A 12572-nucleotide genomic window follows, 5' to 3' on the forward strand; every position below is an offset into this window, starting at 1 on the left:
CTCAATATGTGAAAGGACTATTTTCTTGTGTCCATGCATATAACATGCAAGAAATTGTAAGAAATATAATTTTTTCGACTAAGCAACACTTCCTTTCTCTGTATAACATTATACGTCCTCCCCCATGCCAAACTTATGTTTATTGTATAACGAAAATCTTTCAGTTGTGCAAAATATTTGTTTTCTATATCCCCCTTTTTGATACGAATAGCCCCCCCCCCCTCCCCACGTACACTATTTCGGTGTTGAATTTATAAATAAATGAGAATTTTTAAACGTACATACCGGTACTTTGAAAAAATGGAAAAATGGATTTTTGTTAGGGGGAGGGGGCTTGTCAAGATTTGGGGTATGTCTCCCCCCCCCCCCCCCCACTTCACACAAATGTTTAGCTGTTTATTGGGTTGTTTTGCTAATAAAACATATACCAGGAGCATATAGCATTAGACCAGTTTTTATCATTTTTGCTACAGAAAAAAATAATACAATACTGACAACCGAGCCGATAAGATTATGCAAACTTCAATGATTTAACGGGTACATTAGTCATAGAGATCTATATATCAAATTTTACCCACTTTTCATCACTTATCAAACCCCCGGCTATACAGTAATGTTTATATATACATGTATAACAATTACTGACGAATCGTGCTTGGTCAATCGTTGTACTAGAACATGACCTGTTCAGCCTTAATCATTCGAGTATAGAATACATTAGCTGCATAGTACATGTCCGAGAGGAACCTTCCTTTATATTTCGCAACAGAGAGAAATTTGACCTCGGTGACCTATCACAGCCACGGCGTAGTTTATTTATTTGCAATATCCATGAGGTGTGACGGCTAAATCACTAAAACGTTCATCACCCCACTGGAAATATCCGTAGCCGTTTCAATACAATCGGATTTCAATAGATTATCAAAACAGACTCTGTAGTAAACAAGTCGGGGAAAAGGATAAACATGTTTACAGTTCATATGCGTAGTTTTCCGATCGGAAACGTCATACATATGAAGAAAATGACCAACGTAATACAATTCGTGCTTGTACATGCTAGGCCCTAAGTAAATACATGTACATGTATTACCTGGAAATCGTGTGGGTTCGTTATCTCACGCATTCCTAGATCGCATACAACCAACTATATATCCTCCAGTCCAAATGGAACATTCGTTACTCCATGTACAAAAATAATTAACGATTTTTTTTTATTCTTAACATTTTTATTATGTGATTAACAAATACAGAGGGCAAAGCCTTTGTTTGTTTTTTACACAAGAAAACATCACACGTTCACACACAAATGACTACCGTCGTCTGTTCTATAGAGATATTGAAATTTGTCCCCAAAAATACACTACTGTATGGGATATTGTTAACAAACAAAAAAAACAAATTTTTTTTTACAGCAATGCAGGGTACAAAATTGCCAATTCTAAAAGAAATGAACGACATTTAGCAGTCCTCTACAATTGCACCCCCTCCCCTCCCCCCTCCCTTCATTACATGACAAAATAAATTAGACCACTCATAAATTGTCACTCATCACCTTACTGTACATGACTGTGTCACACTTGCTGCCTGTGGAATGTTTCATTTCTAACACACACACAAGGCCACTTATGTACACATATAAGCAAAACAACACATGACACCCACATTTTGCATCACCTCATTTACACAGCAGCACACAATTTCAGACATTCAACCAACACAGAAACTGGCCTATGTGTTCTTCATGGAGATCTTACTCTTGCGACTCAACACAAATTAGTTTTATATTAATATGATTATGATAGGTGATACCATTCACATGTACAATTTACAACAGAATGCATTTGCTCATGACATGAACTTGGCACATATCTCATCAAAATTTAAACAAGTTGTCCATTGCAAAAAATTATTTGTTAAGTCTAAAGCAGCTTTGCTCCTGAATGTTTCACAATCCAGCACATTTTTCAGCAGCAATTAACAGTTACATAAATAACTGCACAAAGTTCCTTATAACAATATGCTAAAATGTTGCATTAATGTGCTCTACCCGCTTCATACGCCCGATTTCTCAGTTCTTTTCTATGGAAAGTTTCTCAGGAACAAGTTATACAAAGAAATTGTCTTCTGCTTCGTGAACAACCATGTTTGGGACCATTTGGTCCATGTTTTTGTGGTCAATGATGGTCACAAAGCTGGAAGTTGAAGAGCAATTGGTAAACCAGGGATGTTTCAGAATTTGGTCAGCAGAGAGGCGATCTTGGGGTTCCCTCCTCAACAGATTTTTGATCAAGCATCGAGCTTTTGGAGACAGACCAGGCGGGACAGAGAATTGCCCTCGACGGATTTTTCCAAACAGCGCACTTGGGTCGCAATCATGGAAAGGGTATCTTCCTACCAACATGGTATATAACATGACACCCAGACTCCAGACGTCTGCGGATCGGCCCGAGTACGTCTCATTTGGGTTGAGAATTTCTGGGCTGACATATGCAGGACAGCCATGCTTGTCTGTAAGTTGATCGTCGCTGTCGTCGTTCAGAATGTAAGCATCCTCCAAGCCATCCAATCGAAGCTCTGTCCTACAAAGATAAAGTAAAACAAATATTGACTAAATTGAATGCAATCCAAATCAGATTAATTCAACTATTTTGATAAGTGACAATCATATATACGTGGGATAGGAAAGTTACTAAATATAGAAGGCTGATATCCTGTAAGGAAGAATTCATCAGCAAATTACAAACATTCCGGCAATTCATTAGTTGTGCACTTCAAATGTTCTATTTAAGGAGTCCTACATCATTGAGAATTTCAAGCGTTTTTAATAATTCATGTTCTTTACTGGGTCAATGCACTGGCGGGCATTTAAACTTACAAGGAATCAACCTACTTGCTGAAAACCTAACACATGCGTCATTCTGGTAACGCAGACAGGAGAAAACTTTTTATCAAAGAGACATGAAGCCAAATGACTGACGTCAGTTTCTGTTATACAAGGCCGTTATACTGCTTTATCAATGATTTTCCTAAAGTAGGCCAAATGCATATTGTGCTGTTGACACATTCCTATTCAATACTTCTTCACAATTAGCCCACTCCTTGCCCACTTTTGTTATAAAGTGAATTTTATGTTTTATCTTTTACATGACTGTAGAGCACAGATTCAACACACTGTGTTCTATATTTAGACCAGCCTGGGGCTCCCGAAGTGCAAGGATCGACCCATTGACAGGCCTTTTCCATTTCCTTTTTCACCTTTGCGGCCAACATGTATCGTAAAAAATCAAGCGGGCGCATATACACTATTCTCTCCATACAAAATCTCTTCGACAGCATAAATTTACTATTAGCCAGAAAAAAAGGTGTATTCACTATATGGTAATTAACCAACACAGAGTTCTACTTTGTCTTTACAATGACAGCAGAACCCTGTCACCTTCTCCATTTCCTGATGACTAGAAACCCTGTTATAGAAATTCAATATCACGGCCCTCGCAAGAAACTACGCTTTAAACAACTCAAGCCTTGGTAAAAAGTCGCCACACCCTTCGATAATGAGATAAGACATTAACAAACTCACTGTCGATAACACTTCAACCTGGCTGCTATATTCAGGAACGCCTTATCAAATAGATAGATTTCCCTGCTATTTTTCAAGTGCAACCAGTTAAAAAAATAGTTGCAAGATGCATGAAGCTTGCAACGTAGTTTGCAAATCAATTCCTCTTTTTTGAATTCCATGAATCTCAGCATGAGATCTCAGCGTTAAACAAATTAACCATTCTTGAAAGATGTTTATTTTCATTTCTATGAATAATACAAATGTAAAAATTTTTAATGCTTCAATTCTTGATGCCTTTGGCTATACACCAGATAGGTATTTAACAAGGGCGTCTGCATTTTATGACGTTGCTTAAATTGTTGGGCGGAGTTGATTTAACGACTATGCTAGGTGGAGCTGTACATTTACAATTAGCTGACCTACATTCACCTATACTGTGTACCGATGTGTTAACTTTTGAAGACAAACAGTGATATGCCAAAAGATGTGCACGATCACTCAAAATTAGAAAAAATTGAATATTCATGTACATACTATTAACCACCAAATTCATCGACAATTACTAAATTAAGATCTTTGAGAAATGAAAATTCAAATAAGTTTTGATGACATTTTAACAATAAAGGATTCGCAAATCAAATTGGGATTTTGTTTTTGGAATTGGAGAGAGGGGAAGAAATATGTAATACATCAAATAATATAATTGGAATTTCCATACATATCTCACAAAATGAGAAATCCTGTGATATTTTATACTTCAGTTCCAAAGCAACAAACACATAATTCTACTTTAATTAGAAAAGGTGTTTTTACCTTTCTTGATTTTTGAAGACAAATTTTCGAAGCTTGAGATCTCGCAGAACCACTCCGTTTTCATGACAATGTAAAACAGCGGCCACAATTTGCTCCATCAGCCGCGAAGCCTCCTCTTCTCGTAACTTTTTCTTCTGTCTCACATATGAATGCAGGTCTCCGTAATGACGATCAAAAATGACATAAGCTTTCGTTTCTCCGAGAATGATCTCCGAAATGGAGCTGATGTTATCATGATCATCAACCTGCCAGTATGGTGCAAGATTATCTCTGTATGTATTTACAGGAAAAACCTACAAACGCAGAAGAAGAATTGATAAAAAAGACATTTTCATATACATATACATATTCATCTTTAATCTTACCCATTTCCTTATATTTTACTAACCAATTCTTTCTAGATTCCTAAAATATTCTTATGTTCATACTGGTAGATCTATATATACTACAACTGTATTATACAATTATGCGCAATTATATGTTTGCTTGATCAAATAAAGTCCTAATGTAAGTAGATCACAGGGAGAAAGAATTAGAGATGCTATAAATAAACCCACTTCAATTGATACAGCATGATAGCATATGATAAAACATTCTATGAACATGACTGAGTAATTTCCTGTTGATGCAGCTGACTTCATAGTTTCAGAATTATAGTATACAATACACTTATACAGGATAGATATAAATGTGTCAAACTACATGAGTAACAACTTCGCTACTAGTGGGCTTCTTGCCAATTTTCTTTCATATCGAATAACTATTATGTAACACTCTTCAAATATCACTACAAAAACTGTTTATTTTATATGCACCATGTTTTGTGAAGTTCATATGTTCACGCACAAGAAAAGCAGATACTGTGATCTGCTATCAGGTAACCCTTTGCTTGACAAACTGCAAGCTATGACTCACCAAAAGGCCTACACACAAAATTTGAATATTTTTAAAAATATTTATTTTTTCTAATGATGTATTGTTGCATTTCATCCAATTACAAAATATTATAGCATAATATCTTATCTATATCCCTACTGTGAAATTTTTAGTAATGATATTGTATTTTTTTTTACAAAAAAATAAATAAATATCGAACTAAGATATGAAAAAGATTCCCACCTTGCAGATGTATTCTTCATAGGTTTGCCAGTTAACAGCCCTAAACGTCTCCCCTTCTTGCTGGTCAAGTAAAATGTATCTTCCAATTTTCGAAGCATTTTGTGCACTAGACTTCTTTGGAAATTCTGGTACTGAGAGTTGCACATCAGGACTAAGTGTCGAGTTTAGGTTTGATTGTTGAATGTCAAATAAATCTTCTTTCTTTTGACGCCCATGCTTTGAGATATGCAGCCTGGGCCTTACCCGCGTAATATTCATAAAGGAGGTTGATTCCTTCCTTTGTTGTTAAGAGTTCAGGAATCCCCAACTTCCTTACCGATTTCTTCGGTTGAGTTTCCTTCAAATAAGTTAGATCACCTATGTTGACGATCGACGTTCTTTTATACAAGCTAAATAAAATATTGTTGAATCACATTAAAAATCGTTAATTTCAGTATCACAGTTACGTAACGTTTAACGAACAATGAAATCTCGTGCAAGTGTTCCGTTAATCACAGAATAACAAAATGGTCCAAAACTGGAATCTTTTGTAATGTCTGGTCCTTTGAGAGGAAATCTATTTTGTGCCCTTACCCAAAGTCTATCTTAGGTGTGCAATAACGTTGCAATCACAGAAGTTTCACTTTATGATGAAATTGCGTACAAGGAATAAACACTAGAGTCGGTCGATATAGCGGAAAACTGCGATTCTCGTTTTAAATCCGTCAGTAAAAAGTTGAAAACTTCTTCACACCGTTCTTTCTTGTTCTTTAAAGAAACCTACCACTAATTTTCTTTCTCTTGGGAAGGGCACACTTTCCCCCTCCTGTTTAGAGGATTCTGGACATACTGCGTCTAGCTTTCTCCATTGTGCTGTTGGCAACGTGTATCAAGAATAGAAAGACAGCGGGGCTAGTTCAGATATTCATACGCGTATGATTTAAAGTTAGCGCATTTGTTGTATTTCAGCTTTGATAATTTTATGCCATTCAAAAATATATATTTTCACTATCATTTATTTCATTTTTTCTAAAATTTGATTAATAAGGATTTGCTTCGAATATGATATTGGAACTATTTTCTTTACGGCAAGGTACGTGTTATTAATGAAATTCTTTCCGATCTAATTATAGAACGATACTTCTGAGCTTTCTAAAAATAAATCTTGAACGGAAAGTTGTATAAATGTGATTGGCTAGAAGATTGCTTTTCTTTTTATAAGTTAGAGGGAATCCCTATAAGAACTCCATATATGGACGGTGTCGTAGTTCGAAATCCGTGACGTTGAAACACGTCAGCAATCAAAAGAACAAAGGATTTACATAATGAGAGGTTACAAAGGACTATTTAAACATGTGTTTACCAAACAAAATATACACTCTAAGGAATTATTGAAATAATAATTTGTTTGTAATTTGTTCCATTTTTTTAAATTCATCTTATATAATTATATACCTGATGTATATATGCGCTTCCATCACATTTTTAAAACTATAATAAAAACCAGTAATTAAGTATGTGTTCAAAATATAAAATGCAAATCTTTTATAACAACGACGATTAGTTCTAGTTCTTCTTGTTTCAACTCTTACATATACCATATTCAAACGAAATTTTCCTGATGTTTCTAATCTTTTGTGAGATTTTCATAATTAAGCATGCACATTTAATTGTGTGATTTGTAATGCTTGTTTGATCTAATTTATAGGAACTTTGATATAAGTAAATTAACACTTTAAAAGAAATTCATATAGATATCTAGATATTTTAAAGTATTCTCATTTTATGATATGTAATGTGATAAATGATTTTTTTTTTTTTGGTCAGAATTAACATGTATAATATATAATAAATTCTTTTTACCTTTTGCTTTTGACCAGGACATTGCCGACACTGAAGAAAAATATATGCATGAATTGTATTTGTAGGCTTCAAAAATAATTTAATGAAATGCGCGTTTTCCTTTTGGACAGAATGTGCGCACCAAAACTTTGGCTAAACTTGCAGCGCAGATACAATTCTGGTGTGTTCCGCTTCGTAGTTCGTATTCGTCATCGAGGTCATGACCCCGTGACTATCCATTGGTCAGTTATGAGTACACAGGTAAACACGGGTGTATATTACATATTACTGGATAGGTACGTATTACTTATATTGACCTACTTAAGGGCACACCTAGATTGCAAACTGATAAATAAAAAAAATGATGGATTTGATGTTGTAGAAAAAACTAAATCTACAAAACATATATGTCCATCTTACATTAACACAGAACACGTCAGTATATATGTTCATGTACCTTTATATATATATATATATATATATATATATAACTTTTAAATAGAATGAACTGACATCTCGTATGAATAACACTATACATGCACATTTATCATAAATGAATTGTCATATTTAAAAAGTTATATTTTGCTATTTCTTTGAATTTGACAGACAAGCAAGGCACCACCTTTATAATGTTGCAAAAATTAATTAAAAGACAAAAAAATAAGTAATTAAATGAAGAAAAAAACAATTCTCCACTAAATCAGCAAATTTTACTGCTATAAATAACTTATGCCCCTTACGCCCTCCCTTGATGATAATTTATTGACTGACCGCGATGTATTTCTGTAAGGACAGCATGAAAAACATCGACAGTCGTCATATTTCTAGACAAGGGAAGAATATTAATATGAACATGTATAAATTGAACATATTTTAACGATTAAATCAAATGGATTAGACACAAGTTCTACATAACTTAGATAGTCTTCTTCTAATAATGAAATTTTATAAATATTGCCATTAATAACGTTAGATATGAATACACATAAATATACATGAATAAACAATCTACTACATATATAATATCAATGTACATGTATATATTTTACTCATAAAAATGATTATATATCAGAGTATGTATTTCATATGTTTTTGTGGAAACTATAGTACATGACTTATTCGAAGTGTTTTTTCATTTTATTTGAAATACTCCACGCCAAAAAAAAAATATGAGAAAATATTACGACAAGTGATCGAATGAAGAATATTAATAAACACATTTCCTTCAAAGTTGATATTTTTCGTGAGCTGCCTTCCACACCCCAATATCCTTCAACACCCTCCCCAACCCCAACCACCCACCCACACATACACCTGATGTTATTAATTTCAATATACCTGTAACTGTTAATGTCTACCTTGTATATATGCTATGCTTACCGATTGATCGAAATATGACGTTTGCACCTGGACCTAGTCAGAGGCTGTTGAATATTGATGGAATAAAGATCTAAAATTATATATAATTCATGAAGGAATTTTCCACCTGTATTATACACACACACCTACCCATTCCGGCGTTAAAGTGCTGAGGCCGAACTGTTAATTAAATTTACATGTATAGCAGTGTACATATGCACGTCTTCATGTTTTAAAATCTAAAAGTTGATAACCATAATCGAGAAAGACGAGGAAACAGACGGATAAATCTTAATTAATTACATTATATAGATTCATTATTAAAAGGAAATTGAAAGTGTAAATTAGAGGTACATGCCAGGATCCAGTCCAGACAGTTCTCGAGACTACGGACCACGGAATTGTCCTACATATGTGTAATGATGTAGAGCATATTACGTGTTTTAATTCAGCTTTATCTTGAATGGAGAATGCTGGAAGAACTTTTTAATGCCGATAGTCATGTACTATTGAAGTACATGTACTGCGACATGCTACTCACAGCAAACAGAGCCATTTTGAAAATGAAATGTGAATTGTTAAAAATTGTACAGGTTTTTTTTTTGGTGGGGTTTGTGTTTATTGAAATTGTTATTTTAAGTTTTATCAACTTAAAATATGTTTTAAATTATGTAATTTAAATTAGACAACCAAGAAGGTAAAGTGTTAAGAATGCTTTGTATCAATAACAAATTACCATGCATCAAATATTTAAGGCACAACACCGATATAACAACTTTATAAAAAATGACAATAAATAAGAATATAATAATAATTTTTTAAAATCAATTGCAATGATAATTTAAACCAAACTTGCGAAATCTTCAACCGCTGAATACTAGTAATTTGCATAAGGCAGATTATATCTTTCTTGATTTCAAAAGAAATCCCTGCAAGTATTCTATATGTAATAAAAGATTCGTGTTTCCATTTTAACATGTAAATAAATGTATTTCTTAAACACATGCTTCTACAATTCTTTATTTATTATTTACTTTTTGTTCTATTTTTGTTTTTTGTTTTTTGGGTGGTGGGGGTTGTCTTCAATAAATGATCATTTCTTCTATCTTTTTATTGTTGGGATATTTGATATGTTTAAAAGAAACCACTTCTAATTATTTCCTTTATAATTGTCATCATTGATAAATGTAAAAAAAAAAAGGATCATTGGGTAAATCATAGAAAAAAGCGATAAATTACAGAAATACGAGATTTTTCTCTAGATGATGCAACGATCTCTTTGAAATAAACAGGGATGATGAAACTTCAAGAAATGTATGACGCAACTCCACGCCACTGCAAGCCGCGTTGTTTATGTTGTGTTCACAAAGCGTGACGATCGATTTGCTTATGTATATACACATACGTAAATATCAACAATATATATCCGACAACATATATATATACAAGTTAAGCGCGTATGACACACACACGCACATTGTACAGATTTTACGACCTATATATCAGGTTTTCTCGGAAAAAGCTCCTTTCTCTATTCGTCGTTGATTTTACTTCTTAGATAAGCGTTTAAAATACCCAGTTTTTCTGTATTGAACAATATTACACGAAAAGAGGAAGTGGGTATTACTAATAGATACGCCCAGAGACCACAATTCATGACCTCGGGACAAAGTATCGTGTGAACTTTGCACAAATTCTTCCGACATAAGATTATATTTGAAAAAGTTTTTAAAAATTCCCAATTAATTTTTAAACCTTTTTAATTCTCCACCCTTTCCCTACTTGAACAAAAGTTTAAAATTTTAAATTCAATACATAACGTTTAATATGATATAACATATAAGTTATACGCACAATGGGAACAATAGCCATCGTGAGTGTATGAAGAGATGCGTGTACATCGGTGGTGTAAGTGTATTCATAAGCATATGACATTCTTTCAATCAAATAAGTTATTCAAGACGAAACATTGACAAATAGGTAGAGATGAACCCTGAAAGACGTAAACAATCAATAAGCTCAGGTAGAGCATGGTATAATAAACGCAGGTTGATCCAATAAATTCCAGCCAAATCATATAATATTCGTCATTCGGCGAATTGTGCAACTAAATGACCAAGTCTGTTTGAACCAACTTAAATACCTTTGAAATTTCAGAGGACCATGGCGCAAAGCAGACAAAATTCCTTCATTGTATAATAATCAATTGTATATTATTATGATTTATGCAACACGTATGCAGTTCAAGTGTCGTTGAAATTTCAAAATGCTCCACCCCTTATAAATGCATCGTTTCATAATAATTGTACTCTATATTTTAAATGGTATTCAACATGATATGCTTTTTCAAACAATTTTTCGTGGACGATGTTGAAGTTTTGATCGTGAAATAGTCCAATTGTGTTGAATATATTGATAAATTTTTAACGCTATATTAAAGCTTCATAGATACAGGTACAAAGCCATATTGTATTCTGTATTTATGCTATCTCCATCTGGCGCATGCAGCGACCTACGTTTTTTCCTGTTTAGGTAAAAATTAAAGATACCCAGCTTTTATACTTATCAAAAGTATTTTATCGTATTATGACATAGGCCTGCCTTCTTGTATGAGAAGTAGTAATTATTTAATTATAGACACACTAACCCACCAAAATACCTCGACTCAATTCATAAACTAAACCGAAGGCATTGAATATTTAAAAAAAAATTCCTAAAGGTATGTTTCATCACGAATGAATAGTTTTTAGTAACGGCCTTCAGTTCTTGGATGGAACATCAATAGACACAACAACATATTTCTCAAGGTAAAACTTCAGCCAGGTAAAGAATGACGTAATATCTGTATAAAGAGGTTTGAGTTAGTTCCAGCCAGATTAGAGCAAACTATTAAATGCCCTAGTTTTGGGGGACCTTTTTAGCATAACATTAGCGCAGTTTCCGAAGCTCATTTGCAACGAATTGAAAAAGCTTTGATTATAATTTTGTTGTTGTTGATAAAATGCCTTAACCATTTGTATGACTAGTTTTGTGCATGATGTAGTTCTTTTTTTTCAACAACTGTTGGCGAATCACGTGACTGACCATTTCACGATTTCAATTCATGCAATCCATTCAGATTTTGTTTCAGATCGCAAATGAACTCTAAAGTAAACGTTGTTCTATCTATAGAAGTAGTCTTATCAGAAGCGTCATATACCTGATACAAATGTACACAATATATCACGTTAGATTATAAACATAAAAATAGTGATTGTTCTCACCCAAAAGTCACAGTTGTCTTTTTTGCATCATGTGTGGGTGGTGAAGGGGGGGGGGGTATTTTGGTGGGAAATCGTTGGCCTTTTTTGCCAGCAATTTTGCTCTTCCATTGATATACATCGAAAGTCTTCAGATCTTCTTACGGGCATATACGAGGGTCAATCAAAAAATAAAAAGACAATGTGACTGTCTATCATATATTTTTCAGTAAAGTCATAACTAACAGATTATTTCATGCAATAATATTTATATTATTGATATACGAAGTTTCATTCCATTTGATGAAAAGGTATTTTCGTTACCCGATTTTGGTTGAATATAAATAGTGCTAGAATGTTTAATTGATGAGTTAAATTTTCTACTTAGAAATTAGTTGAAGAATTGAATATACAGGGTGCTTGTAAATTGTTTGTTAAACAAAATGATGTAAAACTCTTTATTTGAATCAAACGCAACACTGAAAAGAGATCAACAAATTAAACCTGAAATTAAATAATACCAACACCCTGTCCAACTCCGAAAAAAGAAATTTCAAACAAATTCTATTTTCATAATCTTTTATTGTAAGATAAACCATCGACATTTGGTATTTACTTATCTATCTTTTTGGATACACGGATACAGGTAAATCAAACCA

General features: G+C 33.5%; 1 protein-coding gene across 1 annotated transcript; it reads right to left on the reverse strand.

Annotated features, from left to right (window-relative positions):
* Positions 1–1204: 1204 nt before the first annotated feature.
* On the reverse strand, positions 1205–6384 carry LOC128188596 (tribbles homolog 2-like). The gene is made up of 3 exons (XM_052859748.1): positions 5495–6384; positions 4376–4668; positions 1205–2579 (listed from the first exon to the last, which is right to left on the reverse strand). Exons 1-3 carry the CDS (start codon positions 5750–5752, stop codon positions 2105–2107), a joined length of 1026 nt encoding a protein of 341 aa, XP_052715708.1. The 5' UTR covers positions 5753–6384; the 3' UTR covers positions 1205–2104.
* Positions 6385–12572: the final 6188 nt, after the last annotated feature.

This window comes from Crassostrea angulata, chromosome 1 (genome assembly GCF_025612915.1).
Source record: "Crassostrea angulata isolate pt1a10 chromosome 1, ASM2561291v2, whole genome shotgun sequence".
Lineage (NCBI taxonomy): Eukaryota > Metazoa > Mollusca > Bivalvia > Ostreida > Ostreidae > Magallana > Magallana angulata.

Coding starts and splice junctions, on each gene's coding strand:
- LOC128188596 (XM_052859748.1), bottom strand. CDS start 5,752: ATGAATATTACGCGGGTAAGGCCCAGGCTGCATATCTCAAAGCATGGG. Junction 4,669..5,494: donor ATGAAGAATACATCTGCAAG/GTGGGAATCTTT, acceptor CTGCGTTTGTAG/GTTTTTCCTGTAAATACATA. Junction 2,580..4,375: donor GTCTTCAAAAATCAAGAAAG/GTAAAAACACCT, acceptor TTATCTTTGTAG/GACAGAGCTTCGATTGGATG.